The 26,355-nt window shown below is 45.0% G+C and overlaps 3 protein-coding genes and 1 long non-coding RNA gene across 8 annotated transcripts; all 4 read right to left on the bottom strand.

The window, feature by feature from the left end:
* Positions 1-3,851: 3,851 nt before the first annotated feature.
* On the bottom strand, positions 3,852-12,497 carry cckbra (cholecystokinin B receptor a). The gene is made up of 5 exons (XM_047031572.1): positions 12,096-12,497; positions 8,554-8,793; positions 6,182-6,443; positions 4,602-4,729; positions 3,852-4,472 (listed from the first exon to the last, which is right to left on the bottom strand). Exons 1-5 carry the CDS (start codon positions 12,247-12,249, stop codon positions 3,865-3,867), a joined length of 1,392 nt encoding a protein of 463 aa, XP_046887528.1. The 5' UTR covers positions 12,250-12,497; the 3' UTR covers positions 3,852-3,864.
* A 781-nt stretch (positions 12,498-13,278) lies between these two features.
* LOC124474774 (B- and T-lymphocyte attenuator-like) lies at positions 13,279-15,258 on the bottom strand. Of its 2 annotated transcripts, XM_047031190.1 has the most exons (6): positions 15,162-15,258; positions 14,516-14,839; positions 14,362-14,406; positions 14,131-14,169; positions 13,876-13,977; positions 13,279-13,564 (listed from the first exon to the last, which is right to left on the bottom strand). In XM_047031190.1, the coding sequence occupies exons 1-6, from the start codon at positions 15,229-15,231 to the stop codon at positions 13,416-13,418; spliced, it is 729 nt and encodes a 242-aa protein (XP_046887146.1). In that variant the 5' UTR covers positions 15,232-15,258; the 3' UTR covers positions 13,279-13,415. The 2 variants fall into 2 exon arrangements, with proteins under 2 accessions (XP_046887146.1, XP_046887147.1); XM_047031191.1 differs by lacking the exon at positions 14,131-14,169.
* A 1,296-nt stretch (positions 15,259-16,554) lies between these two features.
* On the bottom strand, positions 16,555-18,310 carry LOC124474987. 2 transcript variants are annotated; one of them, XR_006956869.1, is made up of 4 exons: positions 18,128-18,310; positions 17,892-17,998; positions 17,305-17,634; positions 16,555-17,149 (listed from the first exon to the last, which is right to left on the bottom strand). It is a non-coding gene; the product is annotated as an uncharacterized LOC124474987 (long non-coding RNA). The 2 variants fall into 2 exon arrangements; XR_006956868.1 differs by having other exon boundaries at positions 17,892-18,310.
* A 112-nt stretch (positions 18,311-18,422) lies between these two features.
* LOC124474985 (interleukin-10 receptor subunit beta-like) lies at positions 18,423-23,104 on the bottom strand. 3 transcript variants are annotated; one of them, XM_047031469.1, is made up of 8 exons: positions 22,841-23,104; positions 22,127-22,211; positions 21,505-21,625; positions 21,011-21,183; positions 20,739-20,911; positions 20,400-20,532; positions 19,880-20,037; positions 18,423-18,945 (listed from the first exon to the last, which is right to left on the bottom strand). In XM_047031469.1, the coding sequence occupies exons 2-8, from the start codon at positions 22,170-22,172 to the stop codon at positions 18,718-18,720; spliced, it is 1,032 nt and encodes a 343-aa protein (XP_046887425.1). In that variant the 5' UTR covers positions 22,173-22,211; positions 22,841-23,104; the 3' UTR covers positions 18,423-18,717. The 3 variants fall into 3 exon arrangements, with proteins under 3 accessions (XP_046887425.1, XP_046887426.1, XP_046887424.1); XM_047031470.1 differs by lacking the exon at positions 22,127-22,211; XM_047031468.1 differs by lacking the exon at positions 22,841-23,104 and having other exon boundaries at positions 22,127-22,241.
* Between the last annotated feature and the right edge of the window lie 3,251 nt (positions 23,105-26,355).

Genomic DNA, 26,355 nt, shown 5'->3' with positions numbered 1-26,355 from the left:
ATCAGAATGAGATACTCTAGACTCATGGACAGGAAATATAGGTACGATTATATCAGGCAGCAACATGCCTTAAAGGGAGATGGCCTCTGCTCTCTGTTGAAGCTGCTGGAGAAGTGGCAATAAAATGTCCGTCTTAAATTATTCACTTCAATTCACCTTTTGTAGGTGCATGAGTGGTTCCGAGGGGTCTTTATCTACTGTATTTCTCCTCTACTTTATACAGACATACACTCACACACTTTCTCCCTCTCCTTTTCACACACACACACACACACACACACACACATACACACGCACACACACACACACAAACACACACACACACACACACACGCAGTGAGTTGAATACCAAGTGCACAGTACTCTAGTAAAAGCTTTTGCATTTCATAAACATTTATTGTTTTTGTTGTTACATGAGACACAAAAAGATGATGATCTGACACTCAACCAAATACAAAATGACATTTTTGTCTAAAGAATAATCACCTACTGTATTATAAATGGCTATCTCTGCTAGGCTCCAGGATTCATCCCAGTATTCATAAACCTGGATTACACCATTATTCTTTGACAATAGGAATCTCAAAATTATGAAAATCACATTTGCCCCAATCAGAAATTCAGGATAGACTTAGCTGTCAAACTGGTTCAGTAAAAACTTTACAGCAAAAACACAAATATCAGGTTTACAGTGAGAAGTTTTTTTCAAAGCCAGCTAGAGCCCAAGTGTAAATTGTCAGAATATTTTAATTTCTCCAATATGTCATCTTTTAATAGTTTATTCAATTGAAGATGACTTTGCCTAAGGGCAGGAATGCAGAAGTCTTCGGGGGTTTCGAAGAAACCCATAATATGCCTTTTCATGGTGACTGATGGAGATATCTGAAGACAGACATCCCCTCCTATCACCATGACCCCACCTCCGTAGGATCACAGAGATGGAAGGGACTTCAGCAGGTTTGGTTTCCCAACATTTGAAAGTATCAACGCAGAAACATTTCAGGCAACATTTAAACAGACATAAACTAAGAAAGGAAACTACATTCTCTTTTGGGTAAATCCCCCCCCCCCCCCCCCCCCCCCCCCCCCCCCCGACACAGACGCAAACACAGAGAACCCACAATCAATAGCATAAATAGCTTGATTATATGAAATTGTTCCATTAAAATGTTCTAATCCTAAATGTGCAATCTTGTCAGGGATCTCACTCCATGACGCTTTTTCTGAAACACAATAACAAGCTGAGCAACAGCAATTGAGCAAAAAGACCCATCAATTATGAACAACAAACTGTAGCTCCATTTAATTTAGCAGCAAATAGCAGTAATACCAGACAGAGAAAACATATGGAGGCCCAGAAGACGGTTTGTTTTGTTGAAGCTTCATTATGGTCCTCTGATAATTGAGTTAAGCCACAAGGGTGGCGTATCCCAAAGTTAGATTGAAAAACAAGATGAGGTTAACGTTTTTTTATGGCTGTTGCTCCCATGGGCAACAGATGAAGAGAGGTGCAGATGAGGTAGGAGTGGCTTGTCTGACATGCCCATTGATTCAACTTTATTTTCAATTTCCTTTAGGCTCTGTCCTATTAGAAATACAAACCAGACCTTACGTAAACAGAGAACTACTAATGACTTTCAGCTGGACCCATAGACTAAGAACAAATTATTTAAAGGCACCGGACATTACTACCAGGGTCCCAAAACCAAGCATTAACTCGCAACAAATAATTTACCAATGTGAGGTGCTGCTACAAAATTGGAGGGCTGAGACAGGGGGTGATAAAGTGAACAGATTGCACATAAATGAGGTAAACCATGAGAAAAAGAGGGAAACAGAGAGATAAACTGAGAGAGAGGGGAAGCGAGAGGGAGGCAGGGAGAGAGAGAGTGAGAAAGAGAGAGGGAGGGAGAGAGAGAGAGAGTGAGAAAGAGAGAGGGAGAGAGAGAGAGGGAGAGAGAAAGAGAGAGGGAGGGAGAGAGAGGGAGAGAGAAAGAGAGAGGGAGGGAGAGAGAGGGAGAGAGAAAGAGAGAGGGAGGGAGAGAGAGGGAGAGAGAAAGAGATATGGAGCCTAGGCATAGAGCTCTACAGAGACACTAAAACCACACTGAGCAGTTGATGGAGAGACAGCCCGGAGAGGAATTCACTCCCATTTCGTGTCATGACTGAAGATGATGGGGGGGGGGGGGGGGGGGGGGGGGGGGGGGGGGGGGGGTCTGGAGATGGAGTGTCTGTAGGTGGAGTGGGAGGGTCTGTGGTGGGTGGGGTGGTGGGTTGGGGTGTGGGGAGAGTCTGTTGGCAGGGCTCTGTGGGTGAGGAGGGGGGGGTTGAAGAAATCCTGCCACAGTCACAGCTACTCGAGCTTACTGCTCACGTGCACAACAGTGTTCCACTCTCCTGCTATTCATACATTCATAACATTCTGTGTTTAGGAGGAGGAGACGATGGATGTTTTGAAGATTAAATCTACGTGTCACTTCGGAAAAGTCTGAAAATGTTCACTACGCTTTATGACTGGAATACCAATGCCATACACAGAAGGTGAAAAACACGGAGGTTTGTAGGGGGGCCATTCCTTTTCCTGTGGTAGCAACACTGTGGCTGAATAACTTAAACTACGTCTGTTGAAAGCTGCGGGCGGACGTTGTGGAAAAGCCGAGCTGTGCTCTCATGCTTGGGACCAGGATTATCCTCTTCGTGGAGCATTAAATGAGACAGCTGGAGACAGAAAGGGTCCATCTATTTGTAATCAATTTGATGATGAAGAGGCTACGAGACACGCACCCCGGGAAAGGATTACTAAACACCTCTGTTGATCAGCCATTCAGTGGAGGATTTGTACCCATCTACACCGGAGGGGAATAGCATTCGCCATGCTCTGAGGATCCAAAGCAGAAAGAACAGCTCAACTCGAGAAGAAGTCAAGCCTGAAGGGCCACTATGCATGGAACATCCTGAGTTCTGAAGCACTTTGTAGCCAGAACAAACACAGAGCGCAGGAGGAACACAAGTTCACTTATGGTACAAGAGCCAATCAGAATGCATGGATGGATTTGGAACTTTACACTGACTTGACAACAGTTGAAATGGTTCATGGACCACTTCACTTGACTTATTTTGATATATACAGTATATTTCAATGTTTACCATGGAACTTCAAGGCAAATGCATGTTACAGTTACTCGTTAAAGATAACAATTTGTGTTCAAGCGACAGTTGACGTTTTTCTTCGGTTTCAGCTAGTTCTTGAGGACAATCACCAGAGAAACTGGAATAGTGACAAATGTCCCATGTGAGCACTGAAATACTGTATTGAGGATCCAGTATATTGTCTGTGATGTGTTTCCCATAGTAAGGCTGTAGCAGGCATACTGTTTGGAGTTGTCTCCTAAAGCTGTGGTTGGAACATGACCTTACCACCCATGCTACAGTTTGGCTCTCCTAAACTGCCACGTGATGAAATCATAAATATTTACTTACAGTAATCATCAATAAAACAGTTTTGCACGCAGCTGAAAAAGCCAGTAGCTCGCAATTCAAAGACCACATCAATAAGCAACAGATAAAAGCCAATTTATATTCAAAGGTTTCAATGAGGCGCTTTAACCTCTGGATTTTTCAGACACAAGAAAAATCAAATGAAATACGCCACGTCACCTTGGTAACCACGGCCTGATGTCATGTCCAGCTCCGTCACCCTTTTAGTCACTCCAACATTTCCATTCCTTGCCCACCTCTGCCTTTGAACCCCCGCTACCCCCACTCCCTCCCTCCCTCCCTCCCCCCTCCCACTCCCTCCCCCCCTCGCCCCCCCACACCCCAACCCCCCCCCCCCCCCCCCCCCCCCGCGTCCATCCTCCCTCCTCACTGCCCGGCCGTGCTCACTGTGGTGTAGCTGAACCGGGACACGGAGGCGCCCATCGTCTGCGTGGCCTCGTCCTCCCCGTCCCGGCCCATGCCCCCGCGGCCCCGCCCCCGGCCGCACCTCCTCCCACAGCAGCAGGGCGCCGGCCCGCGGGGGCAGCAGCGGGCGAAGGTGGCGAGCAGCGCCTTGCGGAAGCGCGTGTTCATGAAGCAGTAGATGATGGGGTTGACGCAGGCCGAGGAGTAGGACAGCAGGTGGATGAAGGAGATGGGCGCCCCCGAGAGGGCTCGCTGGGCCGAGTTCAGGTCAAAGGCCTTCCACGTGTTGGCGGTGTACAGGGGCATCCAGCACAGAAAGAACAGCACCACGATGACGATCAGCATGCGGATCACCCGCTTCTTGGCCACCAGCTTGGCCTCCGAGGTGTTGGTGCGAGGGCGCTCGGCCTTCGCCTTGGACGAGGGGCCCGTGCCGCCGTTGGCGGTGGCGGTGAGGGTGGAAAGCTCCACCGCCGGCGGCTGCTTGGCGACCTGGATGTAGCAACCGTCGTCGTCCTCGTTCCCGTCGGCGACCGAGGAGTTGTTGTTGTTGGCGCAGTTCTTCAGGCCTGTGGAGCGGGGGGGCGTTTGTGCGGAAAAGCGTCATCAAAAAAGCTAATATTCTCATCGACGGTGCCCCTTTTTTTCGCGGCACCACAGTAGCAGTACACAAGGAAATGATTGGATTTGTATCTCACCCATTGCCTCTCGGTTCTGTCCCAGCTCAAACTGAATCCCCCGATACAGCTCTCTGGAGATCAGACCGTAGGCTACGATCATCACCAACCCGGGGATGAAAAACAGGATAAACAGAAGGAGCATGTACCTGAGGAAGACCGGGAGTAAAAAATACATTACAAATAAATTAAAAAAAGATTAATAGAACACCCCACAAAGCAGTCACTTTGATCTTACTGGCTTTTTATAGCCGTTCTTAATCTTTTGATCACCACGCACGATTCCGCCGTTTCAAACAATGACAGACGCTCCCTGTCGTGTAACCCTGGCGACATTATGGGTATTACTGAGGAGAGGAAGACCTCTGTGATATTCTAATGGCCGTGTGGGTGTCTTTCTGAACGCCTTCCTCGGCCAGCCCTTTCATCTCCCGGCACCCTTTAGCAGTTAGGGAGCCTCTTACTAACAGCCTCTCATCCCAAATTCTTTTCATCCTGCGGAGCATTTGATGGCGTCGCTAATTCTGACGACTAAATGTAGCAACAGGAAGTGGTACACAGACAGGATGGAAACCCCAGTGAGGTCTGGAGGGATCTTTTGATCCAGATCATGACTGGCGTCAGCAGTAGGCTCCGAGGGGTTGAGGGGCATGTGTCGAACACAGGAGCGAGCGTTCGCAGTGACAACATTATATCCGCTTCTTTGAATGCGGATAATAACACTGGGTACAGTATACAACATGAAAGCCGCACTCAGAAAGGACGCCCATCCACTTCGCTGTGATTTGCCGAAGAAAAACCTGTCTAAGAGACAGAGAGAAGCGGCTGAAAGTCATCATGCAGTATCGACCCGGGATCAAACAACAAACCATTCATGGTTTCTTTGAAGGCCAACTCTATTTTCCAATCGCACTAATTAACTGGACTTTGGCAATTCTCCAATGTCTTGTTCCCTCTCTCTCTCTTTCTCTCTCCCTGACTCTTCCTTCGTGTATTGCACTGGGTTTGACAGACAGTGCCCTGACAGCAAAGTCTCGAAGTGTAGCCCTTGACCCGAAAAGGAAGAATATAGAGAGGAGAAAGGTCTACACTGCTTCCAAGAAGATTCCTCTGAGAGTATCCATCTCGGTTTAATTGCTCTGGTCCTCCATCTCACAGTAGTTTATATAATGGAAACATATATGTTATGGAAAGTCCAATGTGGCCAAAACGAACTAACTGGAGCAGACTTTACCTGATACAAGAGTTTCCGTAAATGGAAATATACAGGAATGGGAAATTGGTGTTCCTCATTTCAGACCTGAGTAAAGTCCTTAGAGGAGAATTATCTTACAAACTCCATTGCCTCAAACCACACATGCAATCCAATCGAACGCAACTCTTTTCCAAACACTCTATAGATGTACCTGAGGGAATAATTAATATTTACGGGGAATACATCTTCAATGAATCGGACATCAACAGGCCAAATAAATGGAAAGAATAATTGAAAACAATATTGGCTCCAATGAGAGTGCACAGCAGCAAAGCTTTGGCACAAGCTTTAACAGAAGAAAGCGGCCATTCAACAAGAAACAAGGACCCTGAAGGTCTTTCCTCACCATGCCTGCTCCACCTCTCCACTGGGCCAGGTCAGACGGCACATGTGGCCCATGGTCCTGTCCGCCTTGGGGAACGCCCTGAGGACGCTGAACACTGGATAGGGCACCATGATGACCAGCGACAGGGCCCATGTGGCGGCGATGACCCGGTAGGCGTGGGAACGGGTCTGCCAGGAGCGGGACTTGAGGGGATTGCAGATGGCGCTGTAGCGCTCGATAGCGATGGCCACCAGGCTGAAGGTGGAGATACTGACTGATATCCCTGAGGAGGACAGGAGGGAGGAGGAGGATGTTAGGGCTGGATCAAGTCAATACGCAGAGGATTAACGAAACAACAGTGTCAGCAGTGGTCCCATCTTCCTGGGTGTTTGGAGAGTCACTCCTTCCTACCTCACACTAAAGTGGGGGTTGGAATGTGTCTCTCCACCTCATCATCAAGTCCTGGAGTCACGGAATGGGGATTCGTTTTGAACACATGGATATTCACACGGTGGTTGATCTCTGTTTTCTATTCAAACCTCGAAAACCTAGTCCCAACTGTGTTCGACTGAACCCCCCCCAGCCAAGCCTGTGTTTACATAATATGAATATGCATGATCTGCCGTGTGCGAGCGCCTTCAATGAGCAGTCTCGTAGGAAGTCATTTACGGAGACAAATAACGTTAATAAGATGCATACCTGGGCTCGACAAGCAGCCATTACCCACAACCCACCACTCCAATGAAATCACCTTGCTAATCCTCTCCACTCTAAAATATCCATGAGCCCAATCCCTGGCCCACTATCAGGAACACACACACACCGGTTCACATGAATTGGTCTTCTTTGCAGTAGAAAACGTTTTATTCTTGAGAAACAGACAGGAATGTTAAGTCGTCCGGGTCTTGAATTATCAGGTATTTCTAAGAGCTTTCCCCAATTCACTGCAGTGTTCTAGTTAAAGACAACAGCAGTGCTACAGTCTTCATACAAATCTCCCTTTTCCCCTCGTAAAGTTATCTCAAAAACATTGTTTTAAGCTCCAGACATCTGCCAGTGTACAAAACCCTCCCTCATGGGATCACCCCTTGTAAAATGTCCTTCGACTTCAGAGAGATTGTGCTGCTTCCAAAATGTTTTCCATCTCCCTACACTGGACTTTTCCTTATTGTCGAGTGGGTTTGAATGTCAGGAAGTCTTGAGTACAAAAGGGCAGAAGATGGAAGGCCGGCTGCCCTGTATCTACTTCAGTGAGTATTGGCCTGCTGCCTCCTTTTGGTGCTGTCGCAGTGCCCGAGTGGAGGACAACAGCAATGCCTCACATCTTGCTGACTCACCAAAAGGTCAGCCAACTAAACTTCATCATTAACGATACATTCCCTCTTGAGAAATCCTTCTTAATCTATTCTGTGCCCCATTCATTCTTCTCCCATAGATTATACAGCGTGTGTGGAAAAAAAAACAACAGACACGGTGGTTTAATCTTTCCTTTTCCGCGAGTTGGCTGACAATGACAATGAAGTTCAAGAGAACAGTGGAGCTTGCGAAGTTTAAGCACTTTGCTTGCTGCTTAGACTCCTCTGAGAGCAAAGATAGTTTCCTTGCAGTTGAACTGCATTTGCAAGCATACATTAAAGTCCACTTCTGTAGCCATGTACTCGTGAAAGTAGGGTGGTATGTGACTGGACGGAGTCACATCGATCTTCGAGGAATATAAAGAAGTTTGATGAAGGAATATGACTGCAGCTCATGCTCAGTCATGTTCCCAGCGAGCACGAACACACACACTAAATAATAGATCGAAAAACAATGTCCTACACGAATATCTACTGACTACAGCGTAGCTGGCTGGTGGTGAAATGGTCAGACAACAATTGATGACTTTTCTCAGGCTACGCACCAAAATCAATTGTCGAGGAGAGTCATAATGGTCCTGTGCATTGATTGGTTTGGCCTGATCGCCAAAGGGCTTCTATTTTAGAGATGAAATGAAGGTTAAGGGTCCAACTGCTCATAAGATGAAAGCGGTGAACAGAATCCAAACACCGCAGACATACACTGCTCAAGACAGAAGCCTTAACTGGGAAACATCTAGCAAATCCCTGGAAAATACAAGATGACTGATTCTGTGAGACTCTCACAAGGGGTGGATAGTGAATCTCTTTGTTCTCTTTCCTTAATCTCTCCAACAATGTCTTTATTTATGTCTTTATTTTCTCTCTCACACACTCCCTCCCTCTCTCTCTCCCTCTCTTCCATCCTCACTTTCCCGCCTATGTGCTCTTGCTCACAGCTAACAGTAAACACAGACCTGAACCCTCGCCCGCGGCCTCGCAACCCGCACACCCCCCATACCCCACGACGCGGAGGGGGACCAAACCCCCTGATCTTACCCATGAAGTAGGTGACGATCTTGCACATGGCGGCTCCGAAGATGAAGTCCTCCAGGATGTTGGGGATGAGGGTGAAGGGCATGCAGAAGACGGCCATCATCAGGTCGCTGAGCGCCAGCGACAGCAGGAAGCAGTTGGTGACGGTGCGCATGCGCTTGTTCAGGACCAGGACGGAGATGATGAGCAGGTTCCCGAAGACGCTCAGCAGAAAGATGAGGGAGTAGAGAAAGATCCGCATCTCTGAGAAATGGGGGGGGGGGAGAGATAGAGAAGGATGGAGAGACAGAGGGATGGTTGGGTAAAGGGGGGGGGGGGGGACCTATGTTAATCAAGCAGCCGCGTGAACGGAAAAAACAGAGTCAACATGGGGGGGGGGGGGGGGGCACAATCAGCCGCGGTGTCCGCGCTCGTCAGCAGCGAGATGAGCGTCACCGCGGGAGACGGCCGCGGGGCCCCCGGAGGATTGCTCCGACATCGCTGTCGCAGCGTCCGGCTTTGAGGCTGCGAGGATGTGACGGGACAGGGTCATCGCTGGCCATGTGCCGAGCTGCTAGGACAGGGTGATTAAGAGAAGGGATGAGCGGGGAGACCAGGGTCAACGCCGAGTTCAGCCCTCATCCGCAATACCACTCACTCTGTCATCCGTCCACTGCCATCCTCCAAACCATTGAGCCACTGACAAGGGCTAGCTCCTTGGAGAAGCCCTGAGAGGTTTGTGGTTTGTTGGGGCCCTCCAACGCCCTCCAACTTCTGAGACATATTGGGAATCCACCATGGCGAGGTTTGTTGGCAGTAAGCCAAACAAGTTGTAATTGCTAATCTATCTAATTCTAAACTTCGAGCTATTACTCAAATTGTAACGATAAATTTGAACATACCAATATTGCCCGCATTGTTATTCTAGTCAGGGAACGGCGTCAGTGGGAAAAAACGAATACTTGCTCCTGAGGAACCATCTCTCAGCACCCCCTCGCATGTGTAATTAGACACATTTTTCAAGTGCTGACTTCTGTTCTTGTTTTAAAGCAATTCATCCATGGGTGAGAACTGTCATTGAATTAGTCTAAACAGAATTGGCCAAAATAAACAAACAAAAAACACCAATGTGATTAGTGGAATTGTGTCTAGCACTACACAGTGATGCATGACCCTGCCAAAAAAAATGATAATTAATCATTTGATTGTGCTTGTAAAATAACATAGATGAAGCAGAGGGCATAAATCAAGCCAATTAGTCTAGCAGAGGTGTCAACTGCTTGGGGCTATCATTGGCCCTTGGGAATACCTTTAGGGTCTGATTATCAGTTTCAAATCTGGTTATCAGTTTCTGGTCTAATTATCCAATTTGGTCTTCTTAAACATTTTTGAAACAGCAGTGTTCTTGACATGTCCTTAATGCACTTATACACCCAAGCTTTATTGACCCAAGGTCAACGATCAATATGTACATTTGTAAACAGGCAGTTATGTTCATGGGACCACACGTACACGTTTGCAGGAGACTCAACATGATCCATGATTACTCGACAGCAGCCACGGATCCTTGACTTGCGGTTTGTTTCACGTCGCAGTGGGACAAACAATTACAACGGAACCGTGTCTTGCTGTATTTCACTTTTCTTCAATCAATTTTACACAATAACAGAAAGCAATCTCATCCCGTTTCCATCTCTCCCCCCTGGTCCATTTTAGCAGGCCTTCCTGACATGAACCGTATCAGAGAGCAACGGTTGATCCTGCAGGGAGGCTGTCCACGACTGACGCAGACGCCCCCAACAGCACGGCAGCTTTGCATCACCGGGGGCACCTCATGGCTCTCTTTTTTCTGTTCCGAGTGAGTCGAAGACCGTTACACACCTGTGGTCACTGCACCTTGTAATTACTGTCAACCACCTATTGCTGCATACTGATTACCCAACTTCCCCAGTAACAAGCTTTTCGAGGATAAATCGAAGGGCTAAGTATACTTTACTGGACTGCGAGGGATATGCCGTCACGCACACCTGTGCTTCTGACGCGGAAGACCTCCTGTCATCCAAATATAGCTATTCTACCCATCCTGATGGCGTACTTTGATAATCAGCCCATCTAGGGCGTAGGGTAGTCACCTCAGAGGATGGGTGTGCCTCCCAATAAAAATGATATACACACAATTCCAGATTGCATTGTAGATCTCCTCGCCCTGTACTGCATTTCATGATTGTGCAGCTCAGGGCTTCTCTGGTACAGAGAAACAGCTGCATTCCTCTCGCCAGTCCTCTATTCTCCTACGGCCTGAGGACAATCGCTTTCCATTTATTCCAGATAGAAGGGGCTTTATCTGTGGCTTTGTGAGATCAGAAAGAGGATCTCTTATCTGACACCAACAGAAAGGGTACAGAATTCCTTCAGATGTCCCCATTACCGCTCGAATCAAAGTAAAACAAGTCAAAGTTCAGTCGAAGACGGCTGAAGATCTCTATTTTCCCTAATGCCTCAGTGTACGATTAGGGCTACCATGACGCGAATAACATGAATAAATGGCAACCATTTGGTATCGAAGATGATGACGATGGTTGGAAAGGGTGATGGCGAGGGCTATTCTTTGGTTGGTGCACATTTTGATGATTGTGTTGGTGCTGATGATTAGATGCAAACATAAAGAAGGTGACAATGAGGAGTACAGTGATATGAATGTGCAGAAATGGTGACGATGCAGCCATTCCTGGGAGAGAATGGTCACTTCCAAAGGGTTGTCAACGCCACGAAAAATGTTGCAGTGTCACAAATAAGGATAGGGATGAAGAGAAGGGAGGCACTAACTCTTTGATTTCAAATGAATTATTCAGGACGGGTCTCAATCCTGATACTGTTCCAGCACCAATTACACGGACAGCCCACCAACTTTCTTACACAGTATATTTCATCCTGTCATCCTGGGGCTCTTTAATACCATTTTGCCAGACTGTGCAGAAGCCAGGGCAGTACCTTGATGAGGTACTCAGTTACTGTTGCCAAATGTAAAATGTCTATCCATTGATAGATGGGCTGCCTAATCCCGTTTCTGTGGAGCAACCAACCTCGAGGTTTTCACTCCAACACAAATGTAGCGCGACCAATTCTAATAATTAGCTGCTTCATAATCTAAATTAGGTTAGTTACAACTGAGTTGGAGAGAAAAGCTGAAAGGAGGGTAGCTTCCCAGGAACAGGCAACCACAGCCCTGCTCAGACTTCACATTAAATAATTACACTAACCAGTTCTGGGTAATAGAACCAATGCGCACTCTACAATATTGCCGTATCAAAAACTGAGATCCAACCAAAGTCAAACTACGACTCTGAAATTCACCCCTTTTCTTTTTCTCCATCCATAACAGTATTATTGCTTCATGATCCGTGGTTAGCGTTTAGACCCTATGGTTTCTTGGGACGCCCCAGATCTAATCTTAACAAACAACCATAGTCCCGCAGAGCTGGAATCTCACCAAACGGAAATACACGATGGAATGCATCCACCTGCGCTGCAAACTAAACCGCTTGTGTACGCGTGAATAAGCCTACCTTTCTGCAGCGGAGTTGGGGATCTTAAAACAGCAGACGCATTGCTACAGGTGGTGTTGGTAACTTTCAGGCTCATGTTTGAGGATGAGTTGCTTTGTTCTCGTAGACAGTCCAGGAATTCAGGCACACTGTCATTCGACGTTTGTGAAGCCATTGTTGTTTGACAATGAATTGAAACAATATTAGGTTTGAGGCGCAAAACCTTTTTACATACTTCGTTTTAACGTGCAACTGAAAGAAAGTCAACTAAAACATAAGGAATATTCGCACATACAGAGTAACGATTAAAAAAATAGGCAAGAGAAAAAGGCCGGTCCATTTATAATGTGAAAAATAATTAAACCCACGCGTGGCATCCTGAGTGCACTGGCATCACTTTCAAAGAGGACAGTGAGTTGCGCTCTTCTGATGGCAAAGAGGAGGTAAACTAGTGCTCATCTCTCTCTCTCTCTCTCTCTCTCTCTCTCTCTCTCTCTCTCTCTCTCTCTCTCTCTCTCTCTCTCTCTCTCTCTCTCTCTCTGTCTCTCTCTGTCTCTGTCTCTCTCTCACTCACACGCACACACACACACACACATGCACGTGCACACTCTTTAGTGAGTATGTTTTAGCATGGGAACTAGGAGACACAACGCCACCCAGTGGTAAAATGGGAAAGTGGGAAACAACATCATGGCATCATCAGTCCAAGTCCTGACTGTTACTGTAAGTTTCTACTCTATAGTCATTTTTACTACAGCCTACTGTATTCATATTTCAAGACCACTGATAACAAAGAATGTGTCAGTCACAACACTGTGACTTGGGACTAGTCAGTGGCCAGAATGGACTGAAACAGGTTCAGGCCCAGACAGACTGAAGCACAGAGTCTGTGTGGTGTCTGTCTTGGTCGAAGAGTGCCCCATAGGCTTAGTTTCCCTTCATCAGAGGGAATTATCTCCCATCTCTAATCTATCTACTATCTTTTCTAAAGCTGAAGAGGTGTGTTGTGGACTTACCTCCATGGCTCTACAGTGGATGGAGTTTCATCTGGTTGTAAATACACACACACACACGTACATCTAAAAGCACTCTTGAAGAGTTTATAATTAGGTTATGGCTATGCATGTATCATATATTAATGTATATTCTGCCAAACAGCTATATACAAAGTGAACAAAGTTTACAAGGTTGTCTTTCATGAACAAAGGATATCATTCATTTATTGATATTTTATGACATTTCAGTTACGTATTTCAACATGTCATTGAAAGGCAGAGTAGAAAAGATACACCCCCCAAAAAAGATTTATCCAACAAGTTTACATTACATCAGCTTCACCAATCAAACATCATTCACATAATCTTCATCAATGCCAGTCAGCGAGTCAGTCTCCACTGCCCTCTCAATGATAGACTGAACTTCAGGAGTTCCACTCATAGCCTGCATGGCAGTGCCTTCCAGTGGTGGGACAGGGGCACTACAGGTTTTACCTGCAGGTCACAGACACGTTGAGGAAAGTGCCATGCCACCAGATTTAATGGCAACACAAAACAACATAAATAAACATAAGTGGTGTTTTACATTACAAATGAAACCCTAAACAAGTTTTCTACAAATGGATATGATATTTTGCAAAACATACACACTTGGACTACAGCAATCCTGATTTACTAATGGAGCTGTTTTAGGTAACCCAGTATAAGGCTTCTATTCAGGGTTTATTCATGAATAGAGGTGCTGGTAGGAGTTTGCTTTGTTTGAGAGATGAAATATGAGACTTTATAGTAATACTGTACTGTACCTTTATCCCTCAGTGCCCAACACCCAAACAGAACCATGCAGACCACAGTGAGTACCGTGAATAAGACTATCCATGCAACGTTCACTATGTCATGAAGTATTTCTGAGGGAACAGACAAAGCAGAGTCAAAACTGGATAATTTAACTATCTCAGGTGTATGTTTTTTAAAGTGCATGTAAAGATAGTTTGGACTCAAGGTTATGAAGAATGCCTGGTCCACACAGGGGTGTAGAACAGAGGATTCTGAAGTCTCACCATCAGCTAGATTGTACCCATTCTGTTTAACTGCATTACCTGCAATTGTATTATATAATAAAAACCCTCTTACTTACCAAGTACAAATCAAGTTAGTGAACTTTAGGGATGTGGATTAAAGAAACAGGACATACATATATTGTACAGTATAGATATAGTTTTATGTTTATGTACATGCAGGAATTAACTCTTTCTGTCTCCAGTGGGACAGAGAGCACTCCTCTGTCTTACTTTTTTCTGTCTTCTCATACAAAGTTGTGGTGATGTCTGCTCTCTCTGAAACACAAGAACAGCTACCCAGTAACTTTAATACTAGGGGGTTTCATTCATGCTAATAGCTGCATTTGTTGCCCTTGTTAGTTATGTGAAACAGGAAACTGCTTACCTGAGACTATGATCTTGATGCTATGACTCAGGTCAGATCTATATTGACACCTGTATTGACCTGTATCGTTTGTAGATACATCTTTCATATTCAGAAATGAGATCCCTGTGTTGTATGTCAAATTCTGCCAGTGGGTTTCAGTCCGAGCAGATCGATTGAAAGGACTGCAGTTATTTGAATCATCCAGTTTACACCATGAGATCACTGGTTGTGCGTCGCTGCAGAAGTGAACGGGGCACTCCATCCTCAGATCCTCTCCAGATGAAGCGTTCATAACTGTATTCCGATGTACTCTAACATGTGGTAAACAGTCAGCTTCTTGTCCTGGAAATCATTTTCATAAATTATAATAAATCCCATACACTGTATGATCATTGAACTCCTCTGTGTTTTTGCGTACAAGAATGGATATTTGAACTCATTACTTAAAACATTTGCTCACCACCCTTCAATAGATCTAAGGATAATGAATTTCTAAATCTAATGCCAATATACCTGTGTTGCAAATACTGTAACCAATACAAACCTACTTTCTTTACAATAGTAAACTATAAGGAAAGATCTAAACCATTGTAGTTTGACAAAGTTAAGTTTAACAAGCTTGAGTAAAAAGAGCCTTGAAGTTTAAGAAACCATAAATGTGTACCTTTAGTTTTCATACCCAAATGAAGAAGGATGATTCCAATGAAGAATTTACCAAAATAATTATTGAACATGACTACAGTTATAGCACCTGTTGTTTGCATGTGAGAGTGAAAGAGTGACAGGCACAATGACACAAAGGCATGGACTGTTCTTCAGACGGATGTGGTTAATCAAAAAGCTGATGAAGGTCTTATATATTAGGGACAGTGCTTCTTCATTTACATCTGCAAAATTGATATTGATGATTGACGATTATTACAAATTACATTTTTGTCAACCGCCACAATTATGTAAAGACTTTGGTAAAGGTTGGTAGGGAGAGTTCCTGGTTCACCTCACCTGTTCAAGTGTTCTTTCTGTCACTATATTGATTATTATACGATATTAATAACTAGGTAAGTAAGTAAGATTTATTAATTATTGTTTCTCATTTACAGGATTTGCAGTTCAGAATGCTCATGAAATCAATAAATACAATCAGCAAGAGCAATGGATGGAGAATATGCACACAATATCATCATAAGAGTAATACAAATAATATGAATAATAAAACCCCTTCTACCCGGTTAGTAACGTCTTTTACATTTGAGATAGTTAAGGGATTTAAAATCTTTAGCTCAGTCGAACCATAGGGGTGCTTCATAGTCTCATTTCTTTTTGTAGTATTTTCAGGGTCAAATCATTTCTGACAATATCGTGCTGATATTGTCAGGAATGATCAAGGCGAAGAGGACATATATCTCTCGATGAGGCGAACTAGCTAAGGTAAGATTTATTGATAATACCTATTATACTTATACTGCACCAATTATAATTCACTTATGCAAATACTTCCATCTGATCAACATTCGCTCAATCTCATTAGCTTGTGCCATTGTGTTGAAGGAATGTGTTAACATGAAAATCCTGGTTTGTGTAATGGTGGGGTTAGACTACAGTACAACTGGCCCTCTGTCTTCACCTCACAGGGGCATAACAAGCCACAGTACATCCTTCTCTGGTCCTGCATTCTATGGTGTCCGTGGCTTTTCTGTTTCTTTCCAGATACCTTTCTTTCATTTCATGTGCGTTCATGAAGCAATCTCTTGAGCAACTGATAAAATGTTGTTCTGCTTCCAGAAAAATGCAGAAATACTAGATTGAAATATATGTTGAATTTAAAACTTCGCTCCAACCAACAGTAACTAGAGCATCTACTGTAACATCAGTTGCCTTTTCTCCACTCTGCTACTGTGCTCCCCCCTAAAAGTGGTTTCCTGTCCTGCGTTGTGGTGAAGAGATATCTGCAGAGCCCACCATGTTGAAAAATGATCAAACGGCACATTGACTGAGAGGAAACAGAATGTGGGCTTGTGTCAGTGAGCAAGAAAACAGAGGTCGAAACTGACAGCAACACAGTTACACCAACTTTAATCAGCAAAAGCTCAAACAAGTGCTCCTTTACACAATGATGATGCTTAACTTTGTTGTGATTTCTTGAGCAGGGAAAGGATCATCATAGATTGAGGCGCATGAAAAACTCCTATGTCTGATGATGTCTAACTTAAAATGAGATGAGAAAAATACATTCAGGTTGAATCGGTGATGAGGGTGTCTGTCCAAAAATAAGCCTCATCATTCATGTCTTTTTATCTGGCAGAACACAAGTCTAATCACAATGGACCAGCCACAAATACAACACATTTATGAGTAAAACAATTTTGTGAAATATTTAGTATGATCTCTAGTGAAAAACACAAATCCAATGAACAATAGAATATATTTGATGTTGTGAGAACACCCTTTCTATGGTGTTTTCCAAAACAGTACTTTAGAAGCACTACAGATAAGTTTAGACATAAATTAAGATACATAATGTGTTTTATATATATGTGTATACTACTTTGAGTGAGCCCCAGACAGGCAGAAGGGACCATAGAGTCAGGCTGGTATCATGACCTCTATTCAGGCCTCCATTGTTTGCACTCTGCTGACTGTCTTTGGGGGCAGCTGCAAGGGAAGGGATTCAAGAGAGATTACCATTGGAAGTCAAGGGGTTAAGTAGTTCACTGACACAGTACACTTTCACTGAAAAACACAACAATCTACCGTGTTTTGTTCATCCTTGTGGACAGTACTGTAAGTCCAGTGACTGGCACACCTACCTTTGACGGTAATGTTGATGAAGTGTCCCATGGCTTCCTCACTGTCACAACGAGCAACACACTGAAAGAGACCTTGGTCTTCAGGGGCCAGTTGGAGGAATTCAGTGACAGTCTGTCTATGCCTGATGGGTTCAAGGTGTGTCTCATTGACAGTGGTGAGGTACTTTTGGATATCAGTGAGCCCAGATCGTTTTCCTTCTTTCAGTTGATACCAGGAAAGGTCAAGTTGGCCGCACATTGTGAAGTTATACTCCACATTGCAGGTCAACGTCAGAGACTGGCCCTCTACCCCAAGGAGATAGGCTTTGCGGTACCTCACCTGCAGGCCATCTGGAGAGGATAACGAGACGTTGAAATAGCCTCAGAAGTTAGGTACAGACTGGAGCTTACAATTTCTTTTCAAAAGGCAATTTCTCCTTACAAACAAACATATACAATAGGCTTATGTAATTTTCTTGTGTACCTACAATTTTGTATATACAGCCATCATACCATTGTCTAAATTGGATTTAATTCCAGCATGAGCATTGTTTGGTTTGTATATGCTGCACACACATTCAGATTGATCAAGGAATGAAAGTACTAACCTGTGCCCAGAAAAATGGACATCACAACCACACATATCCATGAAGGAGGCCCAGGACGTTCAGCCATTAGCAAACACGTGTTCACACTCCAGACTGAAATAGAAAAACTGAAGAGAGAAGAATGCTAGCTACTAACGCCGTCATATCTGCATCAGCACACCACACACCAGCATCTAAAAAGTCTCCTACGTGCCTCCTCGTGTCTATGAGTAGGCGTCTGTGTTTGACCACCATACCTGAACTCTTTCTGTGCTGGTTCGTCCCCGCTACATGAAAACCACACGGTTTACCGTATCTTTCTCTGAGTCAGTCTTGAGCAGTCTAACTTTAAGTGAGTCTTGGGCAATCTTACAACCCTGCACAGGAACTGACATTGTATGCTGTGGTTACACGAAAGAATGAGAAGAAAACGATGGCGCTCTGCCTCCCTCTTGGCAAAAAAGAGAAGATGACAAAGAGATCATGCTCAAGGTAAAAAAAAGTATCCCAGACACAAATCGAAGTTTGAAGAGATGGCGTGTACATTGAATGTGAAGGTTTTTTAAGAAGAACTTTATTCATGTTTTGCTGTGGTTGTTGTATTATCTGTAAACATGAAGATATTAGAGCCGCTCACTGAATCAAACAATTACCATGATCCTTTAAACCAAAACCAGTTCAGGCCAAATATGGAAGAAATATAAATCATGAAACAGTAACAACATACAAATGCCAAAATCAAAACTCTAAATGTCAAATGAATAAGGTTCAAGCAGTTGGTGTCAGATATTAACAATTAAAGACCGCTGACGACATATCCCTTCCTTTCATCTGACTTGACTCATGACTAAATGTCTATGGTGGTATTTTGATAAGGCCCTTCGAAAACGAGTCGTTCTATGATATTGTAGTATCCTGACATCTCCTGGGAAGCGCCGTAGTCCTCCACAGCTGGGCTCTCCTCGGACCCTCGGGGGTCGGTCAGTGCGCGGTAGCGAGGTTCTTCACAGAGTCCACAGACCAGGTCAAACTTCTCCAACGGGGGCGGCGGGGCAGCGGGACAGTCACACAGGTGCTGCAGGGGGAGGGAAAACAGATGGAATCAGTCGACGACACACTACCATTCCACCCGGATGGGATCCTACCCTGCGTTACATTTACATTTAGTCATTTAGCAGACGCTCTTATCCAGAGCGACTTACACTAAGTACAGGGACATTGCCCCCCGAGGAAAGTAAGATGAAGTGCCTTGCCCAAGGACACAACGTCATTTGGTATGGCCGGGAATCAAACCAGCAACCTTCTGTTGACTAGCCCGATTTCCTAACCCAGGGGTTTTCACCCGGTGGTCCGCGGACCCCTGGTGGTCCACGGCGGCATCGCAGTCCACCATTGATTTTATTCTATTTTATACATTTGCTATGATATTTCAACACATTTCCAGATTACTCTTGAATATCGTGAAAATATCCAAAATAAGAAAAGTATGTCTAAAATAATTTAAAGGTGATGAAACCGGCCTGGGGCTTGACCAACAACTACTTGTACAACTACAAACTGCAATTTAATTTAATAATAATTAAATCATTTTCAATTGTTTAGCACTAAAATCAACCGTTTTTGTAGTTTTTTACACGTATTTTTCAGAATTGTTCAGAATCTCACGTACACATATTTAAAATGTTCACATTCTATGTATATTGTTTGAGGTTTTTAAGTAGATATATCTAGATTTGTTTGAGCTTTCTAAATTAAAGATACATGTAAAACCAAATTGTTAAAACTTCCTTCTATCCACATGCACGTACACACACACACACACGTAGGCACGCGCGCGCAGGCACATCAGTGGGCCACGGATAACTTTCTAGTAAGAATGGTGGTCCCTGGGACAAAACCAGTTGAAAACACCTGCCCTAACCGCTCAGCCACCTGACTCCCGTTGCAGTGCTCTGATTGGACGGATGGGTCGCCGACCGCCGACCGCTCCTTCTCAGCTATGAAATCACCTGTTTGAAACGTTCCGGCAGAGGCTCTTTGGGGTTGAGGAAGCGTCTCCCTTTGAAAGAGGACCAGAGGAGCAGCAGCAGCAGGGGTAGAGCCACGGACACCGCCAGCAAACTCCCCACCAGCTTCCCAGACCACTTGTGCTCGGCATCTACAGCAGCTGGGGGACAGAAACAGGGTCGTGTCGTGCAGTCCCATGGTCACACTGTACTTATGGGCAAAACATAGCGGACAGTGTCATGCCGTGTTTGATCAGGGAAAGAGGGAGGACAACGAGGTCTTCCACTGAAGGGAGGGGCAACTGTGACACAAAGAGAGGACGTTTGAAAAGTGGGAAGTGTGTTTGCGTGTGTGGGAAATACAGGAAGTGACTGAGAGAGAGAGAGAGAGAGAGAGAGAGAGAGAGAGAGAGAGAGAGAGAGAGAGAGAGAGAGAGAGAGAGAGAGAGAGAGAGAGAGAGAGAGAGAGAGAGGAGCTTAACGACATTCGATATGTGAAACGTCCTTCATCCTGCCAGCTCACCTGTGACAGAACTCATCTCACACGTGGCGTTACTGTCCTGCCCCTTGATGTCATAATAATGTATGAACACTTGGACTTTGATGCAGTATTCGGTGTTTGGCACCAGGGGTCTCAGAAGACGACACTGAGACATCTGGCAGAGGAAGACAGCGGATAATAGTTGGTGTGTGTGTATGAGAGAGAGAGAGCAGATATAGACAGGTTAAATACCAACACAATGTAGCAAGCATAGTTTCCATATCAGAGAGAGAGAGACAGAGAGAGAGAGAGACAGAGAGATACAAAGGGAGGAAGGGAGGGATGTTAAGTCATTGACATATCTGTACTTTAATCACATACAGTCTGTGTATTCTGGCCATCTTCAGGATGCTCCTTGCTCCAGTATCTGATGTGGTAGCTCACTTTCGTGTACACTTCTCTCAACGATGAGATCTTCAGAACTGGGTCCTGGATGTTCACCTCTATCGCCCCACCTTTGGACTTCAAAGTCACTGACGGGGGACCAATGATAGCTGGGAAGATCCAAGGAAGTGTATCAGGAAGTCAGCCAAAGAACAATAAGAGCCATGGCAACAACAAAAAAAGATATCCTAATAAATGTTCGTACTCACTCATGCGGTCAATTGTGAATTCAAGGTCTTCCCATTTGGACATTGTTCCTCCTTGTTCAGTTCTCACACTGCACGTATAGTGACCATGGTAACTGGGAAGCTGACCAAAATCACACTGGTGCTCCTTAATGCTCTGACACACAATGTGTTCAGTTGTATTTTTCCCAAGCATCCTTTGTGATAAACAAGATCAAAAGCAACACATAACTCACTATTTTCTTTTGACACTACATTGCTCGGCCCACCCTGTCTGTATGGTACACAAACAGTGTGTGTGTGTGTGTATGTGTGTGTAGGCGTGTGCCTGTCCACGTACATGCCAGCATGTGGGTGTGCTGGTGCATTACAAACATGTTCAGTATTCAGAGGAACCATTGTGTTCCCGTAGACACGCTCATATGAATAGCCTTGATTATGGTCCTATTATTCTACAACTTCCCTCTCCTGTGTGGAGTTCCTTAAGGGATCACTGCCAAAGAGGAACCAACACCCACTTGAACTTGGCAGTGTATGTCAGGCTGCTGTGCGGACGAGCGGGGGCATCCCACTGCAATATGGCTCCCATGTTGCAGGAGTCCATCTTCACGTGAAGGGGTGGAGCCAGAGGGAGCACAGCTGAAATGAAATCCAACTTTACATGAAACCAGTGAGATAAAGTAAATAAACAACAGATACCAGAAACAGGCTGTAAAGGAGTATAGATTACCTAAAACATGAATATATACATATGAACAGGGTGATAGGTTAGCGTATACAGCATGCTGTCTGCATTCATTCATCACGGATTAAAACGATATGACACTTTCTCAGTTCCACAGATATATATATATAAATATATATAAAAAGAATTTGGAAAGCAAAGTAAGAAAGATATGACTGTGCTCCCCGTCACATCCTGTCTTGCGTTGAGGGAAAGATATACAAGCACAGCCTACTGTTTCGAGAAATGAACAAACGGCGCATTTACTGAGAGGAAGCAGACAATAACATGGGAATGAACCAAAAAAAAACATTAACTCCTATTCATCAAGTTGTCGTCAAGTACAAATATAAATCCCTGTTTGTTGTTTTGTTTTCAGCAATTCATCCATACCATGGAAAATACAAATACAGTACCTGGAATGAGTAGAAGAGCCAACACATTGGGAACCAGTAATGCCATCACATCGCACAGCTGGAAATTCTGAAGGTAAATAGGAACCTGCTCCCCACATAAAGCATTGAAGCAGGTGGTGGAAGGGAAGAGGAGGATGGCAGGGGATGGGAGGGGAGGTGAGGGTGGGAGGGGAGGGGAGGGGGGGGAGAGTGGGAGGGAGGGAGGAAGGGGGGGAGGGAGGGAAGGAGGGGGTGGGGGGGTTAAACCAAATAGGGGGTTGCGCCATTTTATTACCCTTGTTTGTACCCTGTCACACCTCAGTCCAACAAACATCCACAGCGACGCAATGTGATGAAATGTTCAAAGTGTGTGAATGAGAGACGTAAACGAAAAATGAACAGGGTGATAGGTTAGCGTAGACAGCATGTCTGCATTCAGTGATTCGTCACAGATTAAAATGATTTGACACTTTCTCAGTTCCACATTACTTTCAAAAATACAAAGAAATGCAGCTTTGCTACAATCGTTTTTGTTTGACTGACACAACACCATTAGTTTTGCATGGTTAATGATGTGTACCTCAAACAATGACACATTCAAATATGGTATTTGTTAGATGGCAACATGGTGTGATAAGTGTACTTTTACTATTCAATTCATTGTAACTTCGTTTCAGACACAAAGGACCAAATCAAAAAAACAAATATTCAAGTACAATACAAGGACAAACTTACAGAAATATGTTGACCAAAGCATTTCACACGACCCCAGGGATTAAAACACACAAAAGCCAATAGACATACGTTCCAGTGTTTCCAAAAACCAGAAGAATACCTTGTGTCACATAACCCCCAACCCCGGGTGGGCTGCTCATCATTATCATCACATAAATCCCTAACCTAAAAAAACATTAACTTCAACTAAACACCTCGCTAACCTGTAAAAAAAAATTGGAGATATGAGGTAGCAGAAAAAAACCTTGTCAATGACTCTCCAGTGATTCCTCTTGAGTCTAATATGAAGAAGCACGCTGAACTGCCTAGCACCCACAACCTCTCCACACCACCCAGCGGTAGAGAGACAGCAAGGCCGTAATCATAATAGATATTGGGGGACACACATATTCATCCCCCCCAATATTCAAATCTGGTCAAAATGTCACCCCCAATATATTGATATAAACATATAAATGTGCTATGCTACGACAGGCAACCACGCACGCTGTCAGAAATTATCATAAAAAAATTAATTTGTCCCCCCCAATGTTGACTCCATGGCTACGGCCTTGAGAGACAGCCACAGAAAAACCCTATTTTGGTTAGTGAACCTTTCATATCCATGGACATGAATCAACGTGACTCAGAATTGACTCAATAATGCATCTTTGTGTGTTTGTCTTTGTGCCTCAGTTCTTCCAGTCTCCCGTCTCCAAGTCTGCATGTTCCGTCACCTTCCTGCAGAGGGCAGTACAGCCCGTGATATGAGCTATCCTAACATGACCGATAATACCGGCTTACATGTTCTACTTGATACATTACGATGACCATGGTTTCCATAACTCAGAGACTGCCCTTTGACACCCAGGCAAACTTGGTTTTGATATAAATGTGTCTTTTTCCCTCTTGTGGTCTGCATTCCCAACGCGGTCAATTTCTCCTTGAAGTGATTGCGCGGCGGAAGTCGGGACTGGTTATGTGAGGTCATAATTTGACAATACCACACACACACACACACACACACCACATGCATTTACATTTACATTTATTCATTTAGCAGAGGCTTTTATCCAAAGCGACTTCCAAGAGAGAGCTTTACAAAGTGCATAGGTCACTGATAATAACAACAAGATAGCCCCACAGCATTGCGGGTAGTCAAAAACAAGAAGTACATATTGTGAACAACCAAAAAATAGTGCTAAAGGGAAGAAACCTTAAGAGCATGTAGTTAAACAAGTTAAATTACACAACATTAAAACATTAACACATCTCTAAGTGCAGGTGTACCTGTAGGAAAGCAATAAAAAAAAATAGGATTAACTAAAATAGAATACAACAGTTTAAACCAGCTACCACTAACCAACAAGAGCAACAGTCTAAGCAAGAGTCATTGTGATCCTTGAGGAAACTAGCGTTGGGTTCAGCAAACCATTCCTAAGTACCATTGTACTCCCGGAACAAGTGCGTCTTGAGCCTTCTCTTGAAGGTGGAGAGACAGTCCGTGTCTCTGATGGAGGTGGGGAGTTGATTCCACCACTGGGGTGCCAGGCAGTAGAAGAGCTTCACAGCGCACATGCACAGTGCATGGGCAGGTTGTGCCGAGTTAAACATAGCTTTTTTTCCATTTCCATCCTCAAGCCTGCGTATACTTTCACCATGGCAACCCATTGATACTGGAGGCAACAATCATTTGTAGTTAGCGGGGTCAATGTTTCCCAGAGTGTGCCGGAGAGCACTTCAAGGATCATGCAGCGTTGGCCCTGATGTGGCTTCCGGTGTGAGCCGGCCAATCCACAGACTCAACCTCACTGTCTCTCTGAGGCAGGCGACGTGTGCGTATAGAAGTCAGAACGATCTGACGGATCTCCTTTGGAATACCTACCTGTGATAATGAGTACCACAATCAAATGTTCCGAAGAAAGGAGATGGTGGGTGCTGAATACAGAGAGACACGGAAAAAAAGAAAGAAAAGAAAAGAAAGGAGAGGAGGACAAGGAAAGTGCAGAGAGACGCACGAAGGAGATCAATGTGGAAGAAAAGCATCTGAAAGTTGGAGAGAGATGGAGTGAAGGGAAATCTAGAAAGAGAATAAGTGAGACAGTTAAGGGATAATGAGACGTAGGTAGACAGAGCGATGGAGGAGGAGGAGGAGGGGAGGAGATAGAGGGGGAGAGCGACGGATGATGGAAAAAGAAAAAACAGGGGGTGGGGGGCGACAGGGGCGACGGGCTGAGGGAGGGGGAGGGGAGAAACGTGCGTCTGTGCTCAGCAGAATGGAGGCTAAAGAGCTGAGTGTGGCCAGAGAAGTGCATGCTGGGAGCCTGCGGGGGGTGTAATGGGATTCTGAGAGAGGTGTTCTACTGGGAAGGTGGGCCTCAATGGGGCTGCAACACTCCCCAAACACCCCCACTTCAACAGGGTCAGAGAAGAAGGAGAGAGAAACACATAGTGTGTGTGTGTGTGTGAGAGAGAAAGAGAGAGAAAGAGAGAGAGTGACAGAGAGAGACTCACCGAACACCCACATTGTTAGGGTCAGAGAAGAGGGAGAGAGGTGGAGAGTGAGAGAGAAAAAGGGAAAAATAGAGTGATAGAGGGAGAGAGAGACACCGATAAACCGCAAGAGACAACGCGAGGGAGAGGGGATAGGAAACAGGCTGTTGACCCGGAGGGGGGGGGGCACGTGGGCGAGCATTCAACACTCAGCGCTCTGGGAGACGCTGTTCCGAGCCCAGAGCGAGTGCTATCCTCCTACGTCTTCTGACTGGGCCACCTGACCTCTGCTCTCTCCATCTGCTTCCTGAGGTACCACTGGATGAGGGAGAATTACCCCCATAATGGTCCGGGGTCCCAAAGGAGCACACACTGTCATGCCCTTACTCAACAGCCTCTCCATGGCAGGAACCCTGCAGTGGTGGTCCTCTCCAGCAGACGTTTACTGTGGAAGGGAATTGCTCATTTGGAAATGACATTTCAAAAAGATGATTGTAGCTGGGTAAGTGGCAGTCTTTCCTAGAAATCTAGGGTCCTCGTTTTCTACCCTGTGTTTCTCCACATTTGCCACGAGTGTGTATGTATATGTGGAGTGACAGACTGGATGCAACGAATACACACACATTATCAGTGCACCGAGAAAGTGCGCTCTGTGCTTGAGTCCAAGCGAAGATAATGGCTAATCAGGTTTGGAAAATGAGGCTCGGAAAAAGCTAGGGGATATAATTCCAGAGCTGTCAGACAGCCGAAACACACTGATATTGGTGCCTGATAATCACCATGGACTTCCTTTGAATTCTTTGCCAGAACCCGTCCACAGGTGACACTGACAGTCGTGCCACGTCTGAAAAGGGAAACAGTCCCCTTTCACGGCAAACGTGATCATGCTCTGTGCCAGTGGTCCGTCATCGGACGAGAATACAGGCCGTCATCGCTGATGTGACGGGTTCAGACCAGGGCAAAGTGACGCGAGTGACAGAGTGACAGTTTAGGACAATTTGTGTCACACTGCCAGTCCCTGTTTAGGGACAATGTCCGTAGTC

Source organism: Hypomesus transpacificus, chromosome 12 (assembly GCF_021917145.1).
Source record: "Hypomesus transpacificus isolate Combined female chromosome 12, fHypTra1, whole genome shotgun sequence".
NCBI classification, from domain to species: Eukaryota; Metazoa; Chordata; class Actinopteri; order Osmeriformes; family Osmeridae; genus Hypomesus; species Hypomesus transpacificus.
This window is presented reverse-complemented; position numbering and strand designations above follow the sequence as displayed.

What these genes read in the sequence shown, in the direction of transcription:
- cckbra (XM_047031572.1), bottom strand. Translation starts at nt 12,249, where the DNA reads ATGGCTTCACAAACGTCGAATGACAGTGTGCCTGAATTCCTGGACTGT. An exon ending in CCCAACTCCGCTGCAGAAAG is followed by an intron (nt 8,794 to 12,095) that starts GTAGGCTTATTC and finishes CCCATTTCTCAG; the next exon opens with AGATGCGGATCTTTCTCTAC. An exon ending in ACAGAACCGAGAGGCAATGG is followed by an intron (nt 4,473 to 4,601) that starts GTGAGATACAAA and finishes CCCGCTCCACAG; the next exon opens with GCCTGAAGAACTGCGCCAAC.
- LOC124474774 (XM_047031190.1), bottom strand. Translation starts at nt 15,231, where the DNA reads ATGTTCAATAATTATTTTGGTAAATTCTTCATTGGAATCATCCTTCTT. An exon ending in GTATGAGAAGACAGAAAAAA is followed by an intron (nt 14,170 to 14,361) that starts GTAAGACAGAGG and finishes ATACAATTGCAG; the next exon opens with GTAATGCAGTTAAACAGAAT. An exon ending in TGGGTACAATCTAGCTGATG is followed by an intron (nt 13,978 to 14,130) that starts GTGAGACTTCAG and finishes CTGTTCCCTCAG; the next exon opens with AAATACTTCATGACATAGTG.
- LOC124474985 (XM_047031469.1), bottom strand. Translation starts at nt 22,172, where the DNA reads ATGGCATTACTGGTTCCCAATGTGTTGGCTCTTCTACTCATTCCAG. An exon ending in ATGGCCAGAATACACAGACT is followed by an intron (nt 20,533 to 20,738) that starts GTATGTGATTAA and finishes TTCCTCTGCCAG; the next exon opens with ATGTCTCAGTGTCGTCTTCT. An exon ending in TGAGATGAGTTCTGTCACAG is followed by an intron (nt 20,038 to 20,399) that starts GTGAGCTGGCAG and finishes TCTGTCCCCCAG; the next exon opens with CTGCTGTAGATGCCGAGCAC.